Here is a 23660-nt window from a genome sequence, read left to right as displayed (position 1 = left end):
AAAGAAACATCTCTGACCTAGAAGAAAATAAAATGTACTTTTGGTGTAATAGTTGAATGATTTTCATGACAATTCTCAAAGGAAACATAATCAAAGTTTACCAAAGTTGATAGCATTTTTCTTGTATAACTCCTGTGTTCTTTAAATATGTGGCAATCAGGTTTTTTGCTGGTAACACAGGGCAGGGTTAGATAGTCTGTGGGCCTGTTAGACCTCTTCAACTGCAGGACTCTCCAAACCCTCAGTAAACCATATCCGCTTAATAAGCATATGAAGGAATAACATATTTCCTAGGAAACAGGCCTCTAAGGATATGGATCCCACCACCAGGAACTAATCGGAGGTGATTTTAAAAATGTGTCTTTCACTTTGTTTGATGGGATAAATGACATAACCCAAGGCTTAGGTGTATAACATAACAGTTTAAATTCCTTAGCCTGAGTGCTGCTGTGCTTAGTCGCTTAGTACCTTCTGACTCTTTGTGACCCCATGGTGTGTAGCCCGCCAGGCCCCTCTGTCCATGGGGATTCCCCAGGGAAGAATGCTGGAGTGGGTTGCCAAGCCCTCCTCCAGGGGCTCTTCCCAACCCAGGGATCAAACCCAGGTCTCCCGCATTGTAGGCAGATTCTTTACCAGCTAAGCTACCAGGGAAGCCCTTAGCCTTAAAAGTGCCATTAACTGTATATTTTCAATGATACTGACAGAGAAGAAAGGAGTGTAAGATTTACTTACTAAGCCCTAAGTACTAGATAATCATTCATTCAGCAAGTATACTCTGCGTGCTCCTAAAACACAAATCCTGTTATCAAAATATTCAATTTAGTAAGGGAGATAAGACACAGAGACAAATAAAACATAAGTTTCATGACAGCAGTCACTGAAAATTATTTTGGGCTCTTCTTAGAATTGGACTATGGTAACAATAAGATGTTCTGGTCTGGTATTTCCCTCTCTCTAAGAGCTTTCCACTGTTTGTCATGATCCATACAATTAAAGGCTCCAGTGTAAGGGAGATCAACCCTGAATACTCACTGGAAGGACTGATGCTGAAGCTCCCGTTTTGGTCATCTGATGCAAACAGATAACTTATTAGAAAAGTCCCTGATGCTGGGAAAAACTGAGGGCAGAAGGAGAAAAGGGCCTCAGAGGATGAGATGGCTAGACTGATCACTGATGCAATGAACATGAACTTGGGCAAACTCCAGGAGATGTTGAGGGACAGGGAGGCCTGGTGTGCTGCAGTCCATGGGGTTGCAAAGGTCAGACATGATTGGGCAACAGGACAACAACAGTAAGATGCAATGTGCAAAAAAAAAGAAAGAAAGAAAGAAACACCAAATGCAGTATTTAATTTGACCACAGGATATATTAAAAATGAGAAAACTAAAGCTTAAAAAATAATCACAAGTACAATTTTCAACTAACAGGTAAACTGGAAGTGACATGTCCAGTCATTAAACTCAACAGTGACTGAAAATTTTCAGTCATTATTACTTCAAATATTTCTTCTGTTCCTTTCCCTCATTCTTCTCCATTTGGTTTTCTTATTACATATATGTTATATGCTTTGTAATTGTCCCACAATTCTTGGCTATTCTGACTTGCCCTTTTTGTTCACTTTCCTCTTTGCATTTCGGTTTAGGAAGTTTCTAGACATCTTCAATGGCACTGATTTCTTCCTAATCCTTGATGAGGATGAGCCCATCAGAGGCATTCTTCATTTCTATTAAATATTTTTGCTTTGGAAGCTTTTCATTTGATTCTTTCTTAGAGCTTCTGCTTACATCTCTCTGCTTACATTGCCTCTTTTCTTGCATGTTGTCTACTTTCTTCATTAGAGCTCTTAATATATTAATCATGGTTATTTTATATTTGCTGATATATCCAATATCTGTATTATATCTGAATCTGGTAGTGATACTTGCTTTGTCTCTTCATACTGTGCTTATTCTTATTCTTTAGAATATTTTAGAATTTTTTGTTGGAAGCTAGACATGATGTAATGGATAAAAGAAACTGAGATAATTGTGCTTTTAGTGTGAGCTTTTATGTGAATCTACTAAGACCTGAACTATGTCTAATGTTTGCTGTAGCTATAGGTACCATAGGATACAGTTTTCTTGTTTTATTTTGTGTCCCACCCTATTTCTGTGGTTTCCTTAAGAACTCCTTCTTGAACACAGTCTGTGTTGCAGCTCTCATTCATAATCCATTTTTATTATACTGAAGCCCGGTTCATGTACTGGTAAGGTATCAGGGAAGGAAAGCATTCTATAATCTTATGACTAAATCTTCATTTTTTCAGTGGTTTGAGTCTTTGAGCTATGACTCAGAAGCATTTCTTAGCATTTTATCTCCACCCTTACATGAGACAAAAAAGCTAGAAGGAAATGGAGTTGGTTATTTGGTTTTCTGGCGTGTTAAATAACGTTCTGCTAAAGTGGTTCCCCTTGGGCACTTTGTAATGGAGAACATGATGTATTGACAAAAAAAAAAAGCAAACGGGACTTAACTGAACTTAAAAGCTTTTGCACAAGGAAGGAAATTCTAAGCAAGGTGAAATGACAACTCTCAGAATGGGAGAAAATAATAGCAAACAAAACAACTGACAAAGAATCAATCTCCAAAATAAACAATCAGTTCATGCAGCTCACTACTAGAAAAATAAACAACCCAATCAAAAAGTGGGCAAAAGACCTAAACAGACATTTCTCCAGAGAAGACATACAGATGGCTAGCAAACACATGAAAAGATGCTCAACATCGCTCATTACTATAGACATTCAAATCAAAACCACAATGAGGTATCATCTCATGCAAATCAGAATGGCCATCGTCAAAATGTCTACAGACAATAAATGCTAGAGAGGGTATGGAGAAAAGGGAACCCTCTTAAACTGTTGGTAGGAATGCAAATTGATATAACCACTATGGAGAAAAGTATAGAGATTCCTTAAAAAACTAGGAATAGAACTACCAAAGGACCCAGCAGTCCCACTACTGGGCATATACCCTGAGGAAACCATACCCTTGTATTTAATGCAGCACTATTTACAATAGCTAGGACATGGAAGCAACCTAGATGTCCATCGGCAGGTGAATGGGTAAGGAAGTTATGGTGCATGGGTGCTAAGTCGCTTCAGTCATGTGCAAGACTATGGACTGCAGCTTGCCAGGCTCCTCTGTCCATGGGATTTTCCAGGCAAGAATGCTAGAGTGGGTTGCCATTCCCTCCTCCAGGGGATCTTCCTGACCCAGGGATTGAACCTACATCTATTACATCTAACCTCTACTGGCAGGTGGGTTGTTTACCACTAACAGCACCTGGGAAACACAAGGCAGCTGTGGCACATATGCACAATGGAATATTACTCAGCTATAAAAAGAAACACATTTGAGTCAGTTCTAATGAGGTGGATGAACCCTGAGCCTATTATACCGAGTCAAGTAAGTCAGAAAGAGAACAATAAATGTCATATATTAACACATATATATGGAATCTAGAAAGATGGTACCAACATGCCTACATGTAAGACAGCAAAGGAGGCACAGACATAAAGAACAGACTTTTGGACTCAGTTGGAGAAGGAGAAGATGGGATGATTTGAGAGAATACCACTGAAACATACATTACCATATGTAAACAGATAGTCAGTGGGAGTTTGATGTATAACACGGGGTACACAAAGCTGGTGCCCTGTGACAAGCTGGAGGGCTGGGGTGGGGAGGAGGTAGGAGGGAGGTTCAGGATGGAAGGGACACATGAATGCCTATGGCTGATTCATACTGATGTATGGCAAAAACCATCATAATATTGTAAAGTAATTATTCTGCAATTAAAAAAAAATTTTTTTAACAGCTACTTTTTCCTCCTCCAGCCCAAAACAGGAGAGGGCTTTTTGTTTGTTTTTCCTCACTCTTAACTACAAGAACCTGATGGAGTTCCTGGAAGGAAAAGCCATAAAAGTATGGGGCCCTGTATAAAACTAGGCCTGCAAGAACTTTTAAGTCTCAGGATAGTCCACACTCAGCCTCCAGTAATTATTCAAAATGACCTCCTAGGTAAACTACTTGTACCTGCTGCTGACTCCGGTGGCTTCTACTTCTGGAAACTTGATTTTGATTGTGATTCCCTATTCATCTGTCTCTCCAGATTTCAGAGGGCTGCTTTGCCTTGTGACTTCATTTCTCAGATAGATCTAAGAGTCATTTATTTTCAAGTTGGCTCTTTTCTCTTGTTTTAAGGATAGGACTGACAACTTCCAAGCTCTTTGTATGTCAAAGTGGAAACCAGAAGTCCTCTTTGACTAGATTAAGGTTTGGGGGGTTTGTTTTTTTCTGTAAATATTGACCTTGTATTCATGTCCAAACTAAACTCAGTTCTTAGATATTGCTATAGATTGCCAGGGATTTTATACAATCAGGTCCTCTGCAAATAGAAAGAGTTTTATTTCTTCCTTTCCAACAGCTATGCCTATTTACTCCCTATTGTACTGGTGATGACTCAATATAATGTTGAATTGATTGGTAAGATAACCTCTGTTTTTCCAAGTCTTATGGAAAATGAATTAATTCAGTCTTTCACCACTAGTATAATGACAGCTATAAGTATATAATAGATTACCTCTAACAAGTTTAAAAAGTTTCTATTTTTAATATACAGTTTTTTTAAAAAAAGAACAGAGTTGAATTTTATCAAATGATCTTTCTGCATGTATTGAGATTATATGACTTTCTTCTTTGTGTATGTTAACATGATAAAAAAGTCATTCATTTTTAAACTGTAAACACCAACCTTGCACTGTCATGGGAAAAAATACCTTTGATCCATTCTGCTTTTTACATATTGTTGGAATTTTTGAGGATATTTCTATCTATATTCATGAGGGGTATCAGTCTTCAGATTTCTTAAAATGCCTTTTTACGTATTTGTTATCAGAGAAATACTGGGCTTATCTAATTTACACAAGGAATTATCCTCTCTTGTTGGATTTTCTAGAAGATACTTATGGAATCAGTATAATTTGTTTTTCTTCTACACATGGTAGAATTCACCAATGAGCACAAGTGCACCTGGAATTTTCTGTTGGAACTTTTTACACTACAAACTCAGTTTCTTTAATAGATATATAACACTGTTTAGGTTATATATTTCTTATTGAGTTTTTCAAAAGATAAAATTTTGTATTTTAAGGCAAGAAAAGAAAATTTAAGGATATAATGCTCTTTCCTGGGCCTCCTTCCCCCCCACCCCACTCTTTTAACATACAGTGTGCATCTGCCTTGTACATCTACCAGATCTCCTCAAAGGTAGGAATGCCTGCTCAGCTGTAAAGATCGTTTTTTGCTTTTCTTCTGATGTTACCAATGTAACTTCTTAAAAGATTTGCTTTCTTTCTCAACTCTGTAAGGGTTCACAGTGACTTGCTACTCACTTTATATGTGCTTATCTGGACTATTTATCTTTGTGGAATTGAAGTAAAATGTCAGCATGTCATTTTGATGTATGATCATTTGTCTCATAAACATATATGATTGTGTCTTCAACGTCAACCACTGCAATAGTTCTCAGAGCTTCTGAGAGTCTGTCTCCTGGTTTATAATCTTCAGTTCAGTTCAGTTCAGTTCAGTCGCTCAGTCTGTCTGACTCTTTGCGACCCCACGAATCCCAGCACGCCAGGCCTCCCTGTCCATCACCAACTCCCGGAGTTCACTCAAATTCATGTCCATTGAGTTGGTGATGCCATCCAGCCATCTCATCCTCTGTCATCCCCTTTTCCTCCTGCCCCCAATCTCTCCCAGCATCGGAGTCTTTTCCAATGAGTCAACTCTTCACATGAGGTGGCCAAAGTATTGGAGTTTCAGCTTTACCATCACTCCTTCCAAAGAACACCCAGGACTGATCTCCTTTAGAATGGACTGGTTGGATCTCCTTGCAGTCCAAGGGACTCTCAAGAGTCTTCTCCAGTGTCTCTTTTGCTGTCTCGCATAACCGGGTAATTGTTACCATCTTTCTAAATTCCATATATGTGCGTTAGTATACTGTATTTATGTTTTTCCTTCTGGCTTACTTCACTCTGTATAATAGGCTCCAGTTTCATCCACCTCATTAGAACTGATTCAAATGTATTCTTTTTAATGGCTGAGTAATACTCCATTGTGTATATGTACCACAGCTTTCTTATCCATTCATCTGCTGATGGACATCTAGGTTGCTTCCATGTCTTGGCTATTATAAACAGTGCTGCGATGAACATTGGGGTACACGTGTCTCTTTCCCTTCTGGTTTCCTCAGTATGTATGCCCAGCAGTGGGGTTGCTGGATCATAAGGCAGTTCTATTTCCAGTTTTTAAGGAATCTCCACACTGTTCTCCATAGTGGCTGTACTAGTTTGCATTCCACCAACAGTGTAAGAGGGTTCCCTTTTCTCCACACCCTCTCCAGCATTTATTATTTGTAGACTTTTGGATCGCAGCCATTCTGACTGGTGTGAAATGGTACCTCATAGTGGTTTTGATTTGCATTTCTCTGATAATGAGTGATGTTGAGCATCTTTTCATGTGTTTGTTAGCCATCTGTATGTCTTTTTGGAGAAATGTCTATTTAGTTCTTTTTGGCCCATTTTTTGATTGGGTCGTTTATTTTTCTGGAGTTGAGCTGTAGGAGTTGCTTGTATATTTTTGAGATTAGTTGTTTGTCGGTTGCTTCATTTGCTATTATTTTCTCCCATTCTGAAGGCTGTCTTTTTCACCTTGCTAATAGTTTCCTTTGATGTGCAGAAGCTTTTAAGGTTAATTAGGTCCCATTTGTTTATTTTTGCTTTTATTTCCAATATTCTGGGAGGTGGGTCATAGAGGATCCTGCTGTGATGTATGTCAGAGAGTGTTTTGCCTATGTTCTCCTCTAGGAGTTTTATAGTTTCTGGTCTTAGGTTTAGATCTTTAATCCATTTTGAGTTTATTTTTGTGTATGGTGTTAGAAAGTGGTCCAGTTTCATTCTTTTACAAGTGGTTGACCAGATTTCCCAGCACCATTTGTTAAAGAGATTGTCTTTAATCCATTGTATATTCTTGCCTCCTTTGTCGAAGATAAGGTGTCCATATGTGCGTGGATTTATCTCTGGGCTTTCTATTTTATTCCATTGATCAATATTTCTGTCTTTGTGCCAGTACCATACTGTCTTGATAACTGTGGCTTTGTAGTAGAGCCTGAAGTCAGGTAGGTTGATTCCTCCAGTTCCATTCTTCTTTCTCAAGATCGCTTTGGCTATTCGAGGTTTTTTGTATTTCCATACAAATTGTGAAATTATTTGTTCTAGCTCTGTGAAGAATACTGTTGGTAGCTTGATAGGGATTGCGTTGAATCTATAAATTGCTTTGGGTAGTATACTCATTTTCACTATATTGATTCTTCCAATCCATGAACATGGTATATTTCTCCATCTATTAGTGTCCTCTTTGATTTCTTTCACCAGTGTTTTATAGTTTTCTATATATAGGTCTTTAGTTTCTTTAGGTAGATATATTCCTAAGTATTTTATTCTTTTCGTTGCAATGGTGAATGGAATTGTTTCCTTAATTTCTCTTTCTGTTTTCTCATTATTAGTGTATAGGAATGCAAGGGATTTCTGTGTGTTGATTTTATATCCTGCAACTTTACTATAGTCATTGATTAGTTCTAGTAATTTTCTGGTGGAGTCTTTAGGGTTTTCTATGTAGAGGATCATGTCATCTGCAAATAGTGAGAGTTTTACTTCTTCTTTTCCAATTTGGATTCCTTTTATTTCTTTTTCTGCTCTGATTGCTGTGGCCAAAACTTCCAAAACTATGTTGAATAGTAATGGTGAAAGTGGGCACCCTTGTCTTGTTCCTGACTTTAGAGGAAATGCTTTCAATTTTTCACCATTGAGGATAATGTTTGCAGTGGGTTTGTCATATATAGCTTTTATTATGTTGAGGTATGTTCCTTCTATTCCTGCTTTCTGGAGAGTTTTTATCATAAATGGATGTTGAATTTTGTCAAAGGCTTTCTCTGCATCTATTGAGATAATCATATGGTTTTATTTTTCAATTTGTTAATGTGGTGTATTACATTGATTGATTTATGGATATTGAAGAATCCTTGCATCCCTGGGATAAAGCCCACTTGATCATGGTGTATGATCTTTTTAATGTGTTGCTGGATTCTGATTGCTAGAATTTTGTTAAGGATTTTTGCATCTATGTTCATCAGTGATATTGGCCTGTAGTTTTCTTTTTTGTGGGATCTTTGTCAGGTTTTGGTATTAGGGTGATGGTGGCCTCATAGAATGAGTTTGGAAGTTTACCTTCCTCTGCAATTTTCTGGAAGAGTTTGAGCAGGATAGGTGTTAGCTCTTCTCTAAATTTTGGTAGAATTCAGCTGTGAAGCCGTCTGGACCGGGGCTTTTGTTTGCTGGAAGATTTTTGATTACAGTTTCAATTTCCATGCTTGTGATGGGTCTGTTAAGATTTTCTATTTCTTCCTGGTCCAGTTTTGGAAAGTTGTACTTTTCTAAGAATTTGTCCATTTCTTCCACGTTGTCCATTTTATTGGCATATAATTGTTGATAGTAGTCTCTTATGATCCTTTGTATTTCTGTGTTGTCTGTTGTGATCTCTCCATTTTCGTTTCTAATTTTGTTGATTTGATTTTTCTCCCTTTGTTTCTTGATGAGTCTGGCTAATGGTTTGTCAATTTTATTTATCCTTTCAAAGAACCAGCTTTTGGTTTTGTTGATTTTTGCTATGGTCTCTTTTGTTTCTTTTGCATTTATTTCTGCCCTAATTTTTAAGATTTCTTTCCTTCTACTAACCCTGGGGTTCTTCATTTCTTCCTTTTCTAGTTGCTTTAGGTGTAGAGTTAGGTTATTTATTTGACTTTTTCTTGTTTCTTGAGGTGTGCCTGTATTGCTATGAACTTTCCCCTTAGGACTGCTTTTACCGTGTCCCACAGGTTTTGGGTTGTTGTGTTTTCATTTTCATTCGTTTCTATGCAAATTTTGATTTCTTTTTGATTTCTTCTGTGATTTGTTGGTTATTCAGCAGCGTGTTGTTCAGCCTCCATATGTTGGAATTTTTAATAGTTTTTCTCCTGTAATTGAGATCTAATCTTACTGCATTGTGGTCAGAAAAAATGCTTGGAATGATTTCTATTTTTTGAATTTACCAAGGCTAGCTTTATGGCCCAGGATGTGATCTATCCTGGAGAAGGTTCCATGTGCGCTTGAGAAAAAGGTGAAATTCATTGTTTTGGGATGAAATGACCTATAGATATCAATTAGGTCTAACTGGTCTATTGTATCGTTTAAAGTTTGTGTTTCCTTGTTAATTTTCTGTTTAGTTGATGTATCCATAGGTGTAAGTGGGGTATTAAAGTCTCCCACTATTATTGTGTTATTGTTAATTTCTCCTTTCATACTTGTTAGCATTTGTCTTACGTACTGTGGTGCTCCTGTGTTGGGTGCATATATATTTATAATTGTTATATCTTCTTCTTCTTATGGACTCTGTGGGAGAGGGAGAGGGTGGGAAGATTTGAGAGAATGGCAATGAAACATGTAAAATATCATGTAGGAAACGAGTTGCCAGTCCAGGTTCGATGCATGATGCTGGATGCTTGGGGCTGGTGCACTGGGACGGCCCAGAGGGATGGTATGGGGAGGGAGGAGGGAGGAGGGTTCGGGATGGGGAACACATGTATACCTGTGGCGGATTCATTTTGATATTTGGCAAAACTAATACAATTATGTAAAGTTTAAAAATAAAATAAAATTGGAAGAATAAAATAAAAAAAAAAAAGAGTCTTCTCCAACACCACAGTTCAAAAGCATCAATTCTTCAGTGCTCAGCTTTCTTCAAGTCCAACTTTCACATCCATGACCACTGGAAAAACCATAGCCTTGACTAGACGGACCTTTGTAGGCAAAGTAATATCTGTTTTTTAATATTCTATCTAGGTTGGTCATAACTTTCCTTCCAAGGAGTAAGCGTCTTTTAATTTCATGGCTGCAATCACCATCTGCAGTGATTTTGGGGCCCCCCAAAAATCAAGTTTCCACTGTTTCCCCATCTATTTGCCATGAAGTGATGGGACCAGATGCCATGATCTTAGTTTTCTGAATGTTGAGCTTTTTTTTTTTTATTGAAATAATATTTATTTAAGGATGTATTATCCACAACGGACTATTATAGAACTTTTTCACTCTCCTCTTTCGCTTTCATCAAGAGGCTTTTTAGTTCCTCTTCATTTTCTGCCATAAGGGTGGTGTCATCTGCATATCTGAAGTTATTGATATTTCTCCCAGCAATCTTGATTCCAGCTGTGCTTCTTCCAGCCCAGCGTTTATCATGATGTACACTGCATAGAAGTTAAATAAGCAGGGTGACAATATATAGCCTTGATGTACTCCTTTTCTTATTTGGAACCAGTCTGTTTTTCCATGTCCAGTTCTAACTGTTACTTCCTGATCTGCATACAGGTTTCTCAAGAGGCAGGTCAGATGGTCTGGTATTTCCATCTCTTGAAGAATTTCCCACAGTTTATTGTGATCCACACAGTCAAAGGCTTTGGCATAGTCAATAAAGCAGAAATAGATGTTTTTCTGGAACTCTCTTCCTTTTTCCATGATCCAGTGGATGTTGGCAATTTGATCTCTGGTTCCTCTGCCTTTTCTAAAACCAGTTGAACATCTGGAAGTTCACGATTCACATATTGCTGAAGCCTGGCTTGGAGAATTTTGAGCATTACTTTACTAGCGTGTGAGATGAGTGCAATTGTGTGGTAGTTTGGCTCAAATAAAATTCTTTTTTTTTTTTTTCTTAACTTGATTGTTAATTGAATTTTCATGATACAGAGAATTGTTCCATTTCATCCAAACTAGCAGATTTATGTGCATGGTGTTGTTCCTAGACTATAGTATGCAAAGGGCTCTCCAGGAATATAAAGACCTGATTTATAGAGTTTGCCAACTTTTGTTACTTAAATACTACCACCATGCCCAATTTCATAACTGGATTAACAACTGGTTCTGAAAGATCTGAAATGTAATATTTCGTTCTTGTGAGCCAATGTGAGCCAGCTCCACTGTTCACTTTCATTATTACCTTTGGTAATGACTAGAGGGTCTATACTAAAGCACATTCTTTCCTTCCCAATATTGGAAATTTGTGTTTTTGTCAACACAATTTTTTGACAAAAATTCCTCTTTTTGTCTTAGTCAATTGACCAGATGTTTATCAATTTTGTTGATCTCTTTGAAGAATAAGGTTTTGTTTCATTTATGTTTTCTTTTTCTCTGTTCCCATTTCACCGATTTATGCCATTTATTTTTTTTTTTCTCTTCTGATTACTACAAGTTAAATTTGACCCTCTTTTTCTAGCTTATCAAAGAGGAAGCTTAGATTTTTGATTGAGATTCTTCTTTCCTAATATAAACAGATAATCCTAGGAGGTTTTCTCTAATCACTGCCGTAGTTGCATTCCACCAAATTTTAAAAATATTTTATTTATTTTTGGCTGTGCTGCATCTTCAGCACAGGCCTTCTCTAATTGCAGCAAAGGGGGGCTACTCTTCTTTGCAGTGGACGAGCTTCTCATTGCAGTGGCTTTCCATTGTCAAGCACAGGCTCTAGGCATGCAGGCTTCAGTAGCTGCGGTACATGGGCTCAGCAGTTATGGCAAATATGGCTTAGCTGCTCCAGGGCATGTGGGATCTTCTCAGACCAGGGATCAAACCTGGGTTCCCTGAACTGGTAACTGGACCACCAGGGGAGTCCCAATGTTGTATTTTTTGTATATTCAATTCAAAATAAATCTAATTTTCTCTGAGACTTCCCACTTTCTCTATGGGTTATTTAGAGGTGTCTCTGTGTGTTTTAATTTTGGGAATTTTTCAATTCTTAAAAAAGACCAAACCCAAATTCTGGAGCTTAAGAACCCAACAAATACAATGAAGAATTCATGAGAAAATCTTTGAAATAGAACAAATCAAATGAAAGAATACATGACCTGGAAGAAAGGAATCTACAAATGTTTCAGGTGGAAGAGGAGAGAGAAATAAGATTTTTTAAAAAGTGAAGAAACATTATCACATTCATTAGGACAGCAAAATACAGATAATGGGTGTACCTACCAAACCAAGAGAAGGAAAAGGGGGCACAGCATTTATGTAAAGAAGTAATAGCTGAAGACTTCCCAAATCTGGGCAAAAACCTGGACAAATCCAGGTCTTTGTCTTTGGACAAATCCAGGTACAAATCCACAAAGCTAATAGATCACCTCATCTCAGTGTAAGATGACCTTCTCCAAGACACATTATAATCAAGGTGTCAGGGTCAGTGATAAATAAAGGAAACCAGGGAGGGAAATTAAGTATTGCCCAAAGGAACCCCCAATTAGACTACCAGCAACAACTCGATAGGCCAGGAAAGAGTGGAATGACATACTGAAAGTATTGAAAGATTTTTAAATGCTTGCCCAGAATACTCTAACAAATAATAATCTAACAAAGTTATTCTTTAGATATAAAGGAGAAATTCAGGCTCTCCCAGACAAACAAAGCTGAAAGAGTTCTTCACCACTAAATCTGCCTTACAAGAAATGCTGACAGGAGCTCTTCCACCTGAAATGAGAATATAAAAGTATACACAGCTCTCAGTTAAGGGAGAAAACTATAACTCTAGTTTAGAGTAAAGTGGTAAACATTAAACATAAAGATTAAAGGAAAGACTTTTGAAAATAACTATAGCTACCACAATGTGTAACAAACTCACAGAATAAAGAGACAGAATTTCTACAGTAAAAATATAAAAAGGGAGGACAGCAAATTAAGATAAATTGCTATCAACAGGAAAAGACCTATTCAAACTATGAGAAAGATTTTCTATGCAAACCTCATAGTACTCAGAAAACAAAAATCTAGAGCACAGACAGCAAACATAAAGAGGAAAACCGAGCAAACAAGCATGGAAAATCACCAATTGAAAAGACAGAAGCACAAGTAAAAAGAAACAATGGAGATATGAAACAGTCAAAAGACAAAAGACAAACTCGCAGTAGTATGTTCTTATATATCAACAATCATCTGAGATGTAAATGGATTGAACTCACCAAATCAAAAGGCACGGGGTGGTGGGATGGATTAAAAATCAAGACTGAACTGCATGGTGTCTTCAGGACACTCGTTTCAATTCTAAAGACACATACAGACTCAAAATGAAAGAACTGAGAGGGAGAGGGTGGGAAGATTTGGGAGAATGGCAATGAAACATGTAAAATATCATGTAGGAAACGAGTTGCCAGTCCAGGTTCGATGCACGATGCTGGATGCTTGGGGCTGGTGCACCGGGACAGCCCAGAGGGATGGTATGGGGAGGGAGGAGGGAGGAGGGTTCGGGATGGGGAACACATGTATACCTGTGGCGGATTCATTTTGATATTTGGCAAAACTAATACAATTATGTAAAGTTTAAAAATAAAATAAAATTTAAAACAAAACAAATAAATAAAAAAACAAAACAAAACAAAACAAAAAAAAGAGAAAGAACTGAAGCTGATATTCCAAGCGAATGGTAAATAAAATAAAGCAGGTATAGTCATGCTTATGCCCCCAAAAAATAAATCTCAAGGCAAAATGATAACAAGGTACAAAGAAAGTCATGATGTAATGATAAAAGGGCAAAAATATCAAGAAGGCATGACATAATAAACATTGGGGTGGCCAAAAGGTTCATTGGTCTTTTCTCATAAGATGGCTCTAGAAACAATTAACTGCCTTTAACTTCATTCAAAACAATTTTCTTAGCTTCTATTGTGACTGCTGTCATATCAGTGTGCATTTTTTTAAAACTTATAAAAATTGGTGACTTTTTGTGTGGCTATTTTATTTTTAATCCAGCATAATAACTTTTTTAAATTGTGCTGTTTTCTGCCACATAGCAGCATGAATCAGTCATAGGCATTACATATGTATCCTCCCTCATGAACCTCCCTCCACCTCCCACCCCATCCCATCCCTCCATGTTGTTACAGAGCACCAGATCTGAGTTCCCTGAATCATGCAGAAATTGTGTGGCCATTTTAATATGGAAGATGGAATCAAAAAAGCAAAAATTTCAGCATATTATACTTCTATTATTTCAAGAAAGGCAAAAGCACAACTGAAACACGCCCCCAAAAAATGCACAGTGTATGGAGAAGGTGCTGTGACTGATGGAACATGTCAAAAGTGGTTTGCGAAATTTAGTGCTGGAGATTTCTCACTGGACTGGAGACTAGTTGAAATTGATAGCAATCAAATCAAGATATTAATTAAGAACAAAGTTACACCACAAAGAGATAGCCAACATACTCAAAATATCCAAATCAAGCACTCAAAATCATTTTCACTAACTTGATTATGTTTATTGCTTTGATACTTGGGTTCTACATAAGTTACATGAAAAGGATCTTCTTGAAAATATTTCATACAACTCTCTACTTAAACATAACAAAAACATTCCCTAAAACCAATTGTGATGGATTATGAAAAGTGGATACTGTACAATAATGTGGAATGGAAGAGATCAAGCATAAGCAAAATGAACCACCATCAAACACACCAAAAGCTGGCCCTCACCCATAGAAAGTGATGTTGTGTATATAGTGGGTTTCAAAGGGAGTCCTCCAATATGAATTTCTTCAGGAAAAGCAAACAATAAATTCCAACAAGCACTGCTCTCAGTTAGACTAACTGAAAGCAGCATTCAATGAAAGGCATCCAGAATTAGTCAACAGAAAATAATCTTCCAACAGTGTAACATAAGACTGCATGTTTATTTGATGATCAGGCAAAAACTGTTACAGCTTGGCTGGCAAGTTCTGATTCAACTGTCATATTCACCAGACATTGTGCCTTTGGATTTCCATTGATTTTGGTCTTCACAAAATTCTTTTAGTGGAAAAAAATTCAATTCCCTGAAAGACTGCATAAGGAAGAGTTCTTTGTTCAAAAAGACGAAAAGTTTTGGAAGATAGAATTACAAAGTTGCCAGAAAAATGGCAGAAGGTAGTGGGACAAAAAGGTCAATATGATGTTCAATAAACACCTTGGTAAAAATGAAAAATACGTGTTTCATTTTTATTTAACAACTGAAGGAGCTTTTGCCAACCCAATATTTAGTAACTTGTTCTCACCATGTCTCTGAATTCAGGTACAAATTCTTTTTACTGAATCACTATGTTTCAGGGCAATGCAGTCATCTACATAAATTGAATAGAAATATGCCCCCCTTTACACTGGATATAACTGGAAAAATTGTGTTGTCAACATCATATCTGAAGAGCATATTTGAGATTACATGTCATTCAATCTGGTATGACAAGCCCCCAGTCCCCAACTAAGGATACACATACAATTGGTATTTGGAACCAATGCCTACACGCCTTCCTAGGCAAACTGTATGGTGTCCCTCGTTGCACACTGTCTCAGCATTACAGGTAGTAAGAAAGATCAGTGATGAGCAGGAAAAGGAGAGAGAAATTTGCCCATATTTGTAGCTATACATGTGAAAACTGGTTCAAGTGAACTTCCAATTTTTAAAGTAGTGGTGAGAAAAAGAGCTCTGGAATGATAGGGACTATTAAAAGAGGAATTCTAGATTCTCTATATACTCTCTAGACAGAACCTCATTTAATAGCCTTAGTAGTTGTTTAACACAATCTGACTCCAGATTTGCTAATTATACAAGGAACTTTATGTGCGTTAACTGACCCTTTTAACTGCACTGATATAAGTCAATAGAGCCAAATAATACAAAATCACAACAAGACCAGCCTCTAAATAATCTAGAGTTTATTTATGATCACAAGAGAGGGCCTAAATTATTCAAAACTCAGAATTAAGACTTGTTGAACCCTCCAGTATTAGAGTAGCATTTTTTCTTACCAGGCACACCTAAGTGTCATTGGACTCTTAGGGGAATGTACCTTTCTTTGAATTATTTACTATTAATTAGGGGCAGACAATATAAAGTTAGATGTTGACTTCTATAAAACTGATAAAGAGGAAAATATTTTTGTCCAGTCAAGATGCAAATGAGTTTTGATAGAGAACTCTAAAAGTAAACTGTACTGTCATAGAGTATATTAACCAAAATAATACACTAGATTTGTATCCAACTTAGCAATGTAATTTCAGCATTACTTTGTTGTACTGAGTATTTGCATGTTGGTTTCTCACTTTTCTTTTGAGTGGGTTTTGCCATCCTTTTTGTTCCTACATTAATGTGTTAATTAAAACTTATACTCTGCTTACTATCTATATGTATGAGAATTATATCTCTAATTTTGAGATTTATACTTTCAAAAAGGATATAAAATGTTCCACACAAAGGTTGGTTTTACTGGAGAAAGGGGAACTCAGCTGTTTCCAGGGACAACTCCTAAAATTTCTGTATCTATTTTTATTTCACTATTGATCAGATTAACAACTTAATTTTCACAAGAAATCTCAAGAAGAACAAATATACTAACAATCATCAACTCACCACCATATCAATCCATAATGATACCCATCCAAATGAAGAACAACCCAGAATACATTTCACAAAGAAAACCAATTTATCTTGCTATGGAAAATTATCCAAACATCCAAATCTTTAAATTATGTGCTATCATCACTCTGACCACCTGTGAACACACAGCATGCAAGCAAAGAAAGTTCCACAGTCAAATCTGGAGTCTGGTAGGCTACAGTCCATGGGGTCGCAAAGAGTTAGACATGACTGAATAACTATTACTTGCACTCAGATAACCATATTTGAAGCTGAGGTCTCAGGATACTCCTCAGTAGCCAAAGCAATAGCAAAACAAAGCTCTGCAAGCATACCATCTAAATATGCTGATAGGAAGCCGTTAATCCTAAAAGAAGCCACCGAAATTTATTACAATAACATATCCAATCACACCACTTACCAGTGTGACTTTTACCAGCCATGTAGATACAGTAATATTCTTTTCATCTGGAACATGCATTTGACAAAACATTGCTGCTGCTGCCAAGTCACTTCAGTTGTGTCCGACTCTGTGTGACCCTATGGAGTGCAGCCTACCAGGCTCCTCCATCCATGGGATTTTCTGGGCAACAGTATTGGAGTGGGGTGACAAAACATTATCTATGGCTAACTAAGACAATATATACATACATTCTAATGAAGTATCTCTAGTTTCTGTTGTCCATTCATGTATGATGAGATATATACAGAGCCTACACACAGAAACCCATACTGAAACCCATATCAAATTGATCCCATTACTTTCATATATGGTAACAGTGCTTATAGACTATGTACTCATATGAAAATAAGTATTCTAAAGTGATACAATCATTACACATCAATCTTCAGCTATTCCTTATATTAACACTAGTTAATAGAATGAATTTGAAGTGGATAAATCTACCCTCACATAATTGTTTACTTTTCATATTTTTATTATGAAAAAAGATTAAATTTGTCCTCTAGATTAACATTAAATATAAATAAAATTCCTAGTACATAACCAAAAGTATTTCAAAGTTTGTTTCCCTAATTACACTATTACCTGATAGGAGAGCTATTATTACAGCTGCCCCCAACTATCCTAGCTTTGCTGCCATAGGTGCTAGTAATATGAATGCTTGCTTCTCATATATTTGCTTTCAAAAACAAAGACTCAAAATGCAAAAACCACCACAATATTGTAAATTAGCCTTCAATTAAAATAATTATTTTTTTAAAAAATGAGTATATCTGATTGATAAAACCTAGTTTGTGTGGATTCCCTCTAGACATATGATAACCTGGAAAATGTAATTTGTTGTCTTAACTATTTGGAAAATAATTCTGAGAAAGTCAGGCTTGACTTTCATCACATGCAAATTTGACCTTTTGTTTTACCCATTTAAAATACTCAGGATAATTCTAAACTCTCTAACTTGTTATTTAGGCACTGCTATAGTCTTCTTATAACATATTTTCCTGATTCTTCTCTCAATCTCTCTCTCCCTTCTCCTCCCTACCACTTCTTCCCTTCTTTCTTACACACTCATACACACACACACACACACACACACACATACTCCATATCCCCTCTTGTCCATTATGGTATAATCTCAAACAAATCACTATCATTGCCCTTGTTGCTGCTGCTGCTGCTGCTGCTAAATTGCTTCAGTCGTGTCCGACTCTGTGCAATCCCATAGACGGCCTCCCACGAGGCTCCCCCATCCCTGGGACTCTCCAGGCAAGAACACTGCAGTGGGTTGCCACTTCCTTCTCCAATGTATGAAAGTGAAAAGTTAAAGAGAAGTCTCTCAGTCGTGTCCGACTTTTAGCGACCCCATGGACTGCAGCCTAGCAGGCTCCTCCATCCATGGGATTTTCCAGGCAAGAGTACTGTAGTGGGGTGGCATTACCTTCTCCTCATTGCCCTTGGTTCCCCTTAAAAATGATCTTATTTTAGCTCAAATGGTACCTTTGCATGAAATGTTCTCCAACTCTTTCAAGTAGAAACCTTCACACTTGCATCAAGATTACAGATGTACACACTGTATTTATCTCCAGGAGTAGCACATGACCATACAAGAGAGAGTAAATGCAGGGTTTTGGACCCAAGAAATATGTCTTACCCATGAACCTGAAAACCATTTGCCTGCATTCAGAGTTGACAGGAAATCCCAATTAAAAAAGCTACTGTGTTCGTGGGAAGCATTTGGCATGACATCCAAGATATTGGTTGTTCTTCTCAAGTCATAATCATGCATGAGAAAAGGCACCTTATCCAAGCTGCAGGCAGAGGGGAAAACAGGAGAAAGGATCAATATATTGAATTCAATTATCTTGGTAGATAGGGTTCTTAGAAAGTCCATCAAGTTCACAAGTCTTACTAGGGTTCCTTACTCCAACCCAACTCTCATCAAAGGACTACGTACCAGTAAGTCATAGTTGATGTCAATATTTTAATGTCTTAGGGATAAACCTTTTCTGGTGCATAATAATAATGTTTATGATGAAAGAATAACTTCTCTATGCATGAAATTTTCAGAATGGAGAAAAAGACAGGTACAGAAGTGATGTGGATGTAAAGTGAATGGGGTGAGGATGGGGCAAGGCCTTGTGGGCCTCAGAGTCATAGTAAGTAGGCACTCGGGCAATCTTCTTGTGTTTTTCTGGCCTATTCTCCAGCTAGGCACCTGCCATGAGTATTTCTTGCCCCAGACACTTCACATCAGATGGTGTTATTAGAAAAGATCCTGGTTTTGTTTCCTGATATTTACCTTGAAGAATCTTGAGAATCTCTCTTCTTTTTTCTCAATATTTACCTTGAGAATCTCTCTTCTTTTCTCATTAAAAAATATTTTTTTCTCAATATTTACCTTGAGAATCTCTCTTCTTTTCTCATTAAAAAAATATTTTTGATATTTTTATCTCATTTAATATCTCATTAATATCTCATTTAATGAGATATATTTATATCTCATTAAAAATATTTTCTGATATTTACCTTGAAGAATCTTGAGAATCTCTCTTCTAAAGAGAGAACTAAGAAGTGAACTCTGTAATGGCTATGAGAGAGTAACAGGATGGAAACTTAACATCCTTCCCATAAACCACTAGAAAACTTGACATAATAAGGCAATAATTTTTTCAGCCAATGGACAACAGGGAGCACAGTATGATGGTCTTGGAGAAAAGGTAAACAAATAAGTAGGCTCTACCATTCTCCAGGCTTTTGTCTTGCAGGTGAATACTAGACTGTACTACTGGGAAGAAAACTCTAAAAGGGACCCAGAAATTGTGTGAAAAGAGAAAAAAAAAAAGTCAGATGGAGGACAGGTCAAGAGACTTTGTGGACTAGAGTTCCATAGGGAATTGAGCTATGCTAAAAAGAAGATTGTTAGGGAAATACATAAAGATTTTCCTTCAGTTTATGACTATATATCAAGTGTACCTTTGCAGAGTAAAATTCTCTGAAGCTTGCCAAGATCAAGGAAAAGAAAAATTACCAGAAATTTCTAAGACAATTTGGACACCTCCTACTAGGTGTGTGAATTATTCAAAGTCTATCCAGTGAGAATGAACAGATGTCAATAGTTACTCAGGCATTCTCTAGAGACTCCAGAGGGCAACACTTTTGAAATGGGGATAATTTAGAACTAGAATGACTGTAGAACTTCCACTAAAGAGCTTAAAAGCAAGCCTCCAAAGAATTTAACTAATTTCCAAATCAACTTAACTGCCTGCTACAGAAAGTCTAAAATTCTTTGAAGGAGAACAAGAAATTTTAGTAACCAACATGGTAAAATCACAAAGTGCAGTATGTAAACAAAATTTACTTGACAGGTAAAGAAACAGAATAACTTACCTATAATCAGGAGAAATTATCTAATGATGGCAAACTTGGAAATGAAAGGGGTAATAAAATTAATAAATAAGGATTATAAATTATATAAAACATAAATATAAATAATGTATAAAACAGATGTAAGATATGAACATAATGAAGACATAACTATAAGAAATAAAAATAAAGGAAATTCCAGAGCTGAAATAATAACTGAAATGAAAATTTCATTGGATGAAATTATCAGCAGATTAGTTATTACAGATGATGTAAAGATCAATGGATTTTCAAATGTAGGAATAGAATTTATCCAAATTATATATGTATGATAGAGTCCTAAGAGGAGGGGGTGAACAGGAAAAACATTTGAGGAAATGAAAGTTTAAAAAATCTCCAAATTTCATAAAATGTATGTACCAATATATCCAAGAATATTAATATATATGAAAAGTGATAAATATAAGAGTACACACACACACACACACGTTAAGAATTATTGTAATACAGTCTTATAAGTTTTCAACTCCTCCAGAACTACAAGACATAAAAAAATAGGAAAGTACAGTCCACTCAAAGGCAAAAGTTAAATCAACAGAAACTATCTTTGAAAAAGAGCTCATATGAGGTATACTCATATTATGAGTATGAGTACTCATAATAAAGATATTACATGTTAAAGATACTCAAAGAATTTGTGGATAAAGTCAAAAAATAATATATGAATAAAATGGACATATTAATAAAGAGATTAAAAAAAAACTAAAAATAAACCAGAAAAAAAATTCTGGAGCTAAAATGTAGAAGAACTAAATAAAAAATTGACTAGAGGGATCCAAAAGCAAATTTAAGGCAGAAGAAAAAAATCAATGAACTTGAAGATAGGACAATGCAAGTTACTGAGTCTGAGGAAGGGATTAAAAAAAGATTGTAGAAAAGTAAAGAGTCTAAGGTCACCCAGACACCAAAGCTAGACAAGCATTACCAAAAAGGAAACTACAGATCAATATCCCTTAGGAAGAGTGATGCAAAAATGCTCAACAAAATACCAGCAAATACCAGCAAATACTCAGCAAATACTCAGCAAATACTAGCAAATACTCAGCAGTGTAATAACAGGATTATAAACCATGACCAAGTGGGATTTATTCTGACATGCAAGGATAGTTCAACATATCAAAATCCATCAGTGTCATACACCACACTGATAGAATAAAAGGGTGGGGAATGATAATCCCAACTGATGCAGAGAAAGCATTTAACAAAATTTTATGCCCTTTCACGATAAAAATACTAAACAGACTAGAAGCAGCAGGAAACTACCCCGGGACTTCCCTGGAGGACCAGTGGCTGGGACTCTGTGTTCCCAGTGCAGAGGGCTGGGGTTCAATCTCTGGTCCAGCAGCTAGATCCCGCATGCTACAACTGGGAGTTCACACGCTGCAATGAAGGATCTGCTATGTGGTAACTGGGGATGCTGCAGGCTGCAACAAAGATCCAAGATACTGCATGGTGCAACTAAGAGCTGCCACAGCCAAGTAAATAAATATTTTTAAAAAGAATAAAAAGAAGGAAACTATCCCAATATAATTAAACACATATATGAAAAATCCAGAGTGAACACTGTGCTCAATGGTGAAAGACTGAAAGCTTTTCCTCTAAGATTAAGAACAAGGCAAGGATGTCTGCTTTTGGAATCCCTATTCATAGTAATCCTGGGAATTCTAGCCAGAGCAATTAGGCAACACAGGGAAATAAAGAACATACAGACTGAAAAGAAATAAAATTAACCTCTGTTTTTAGATGATATTATCTCACGTACAGAAAATTCTAAGATTACACATACAGAAAAGAAAACCAATAAATGAATTCAGTAAAGCAGCAGGATACAAAGTCAACACACAAAATCAGTTGCATTTCTATACACTAAGATTGAACAATCTGAAAAAGAAATTACAAAAGCAACTGTGTTAATACCCATTTAGTGAAAGAATAAAGTACATAAAAGGGGGTAAAAGATAACACAGTGAAGTATAGAACACAAGCTGAAATAAAGGAGAGAGGACACATATAAATGGAGACAATCCCATGTTCATGGATTGAAAGACCACATTGTTAAGACCTCAAAACTGCCCAAAGCAATCTACAGATTCACTGCAACCTAGTAACAAAATCTCAGTAACATTTAAGAAATAGAAACATTCAACCTAAAATTCACATGGAATCACAAGGATCCCAAATAGCCAGAACAATCTTGAAAAAGAAGAACAAAACCAGAGGACTCACATTTCCTGATTTCAAAATGTACTATAAAGCAACAGCAATCAAAATAGTATGGTACTGGCACAAAGACAGACAAATAAAACAATAGAGTAGACAGCCCAGAAACAAAGCCCCACTTATATGATCAAATGATTTTTGACAGGACTGCCAAGGCCGTTCAACAGGGAAAAGATAACTTTTTCCACAAATTGTCAGGAAAACTTGGATAGTCACATGAAAAGAATGAAACTGGGCCTTTACTTAATATCATATATAAAAATTAACTCAAAATTAATAAAAAACCTAATGTAAGGAATAAAACATTAAAGTTCTTATAAGAAAACATAGAGGAAAAATCATGACATTGAATTCGGCAATTTTTTTTTCTACGATGACGAAACTAGAAGCAAAAACAAAAATTTAAGCAAATTGGCTTCGTGAAAATAAAAAATGTTATACATCAAAAGACACTATTGACAACCTAAAAAGGTATCCCATAAACAAGCAGAAAATATTTGCAAGTCATATGTGTGATAAGGGATTAAAATTCAGAATATAAAGAAAAGTCCTAAATCTCAACAACAACAAAAACAAACAATCCAAAAATGGGCAGAGGACTTGACTACATATTTGTCTAAAGACTTGGACTGGGAAATAATTAAATGAAAAGGAGTCAACATCACTAATCACTGGGGAAATGTAAATCAACTATAATGAGATGCCACCTCACAAAGATTAAGATGGCTCCTATCAAAAAGCAGAAACCAATAAGGTTTGTTGTTATTGGTGAGAGTGTGGAGAAACTGGAACCCTTGTACACTGTTGGTGGGAACACAAGGTGGTACAGCCAATTTGGAAAAGAGTAATGGCAATTCCTCAAAAAATTAAAAATGGAATTACCATATGATCCAGCAACCAAAAGAACTGAAAGCTGGGTCTCAATGAGGCATTTATGCACCCATGTTATGTGGTATATTATACATACAGTAGAATATCATTCATCCTTTTAGGAGGGAAATCC

The 23660-nt window shown here is 36.4% G+C and overlaps 1 protein-coding gene across 1 annotated transcript in view; it reads right to left on the bottom strand.

The window, feature by feature from the left end:
• LOC102276917 (glycerophosphodiester phosphodiesterase domain-containing protein 4) overlaps window positions 1-23660 on the bottom strand; it is a 152020-nt gene that overhangs the window by 53797 nt on the left and 74563 nt on the right. Inside the window, exon 10 of the mRNA XM_005896942.2 lies at window positions 18666-18822. Coding sequence (XP_005897004.2) covers window positions 18666-18822 — 157 coding nt within the window. The remainder of the gene's footprint in view (window positions 1-18665; window positions 18823-23660) is intronic.

The sequence above is a fragment of the Bos mutus genome, chromosome 29 (genome assembly GCF_027580195.1).
Source record: "Bos mutus isolate GX-2022 chromosome 29, NWIPB_WYAK_1.1, whole genome shotgun sequence".
Classification (NCBI taxonomy): domain Eukaryota; kingdom Metazoa; phylum Chordata; class Mammalia; order Artiodactyla; family Bovidae; genus Bos; species Bos mutus.
The sequence above is the reverse complement of the archived record's forward strand: the minus strand, read 5'-3'. Positions and strand labels throughout refer to the sequence as shown.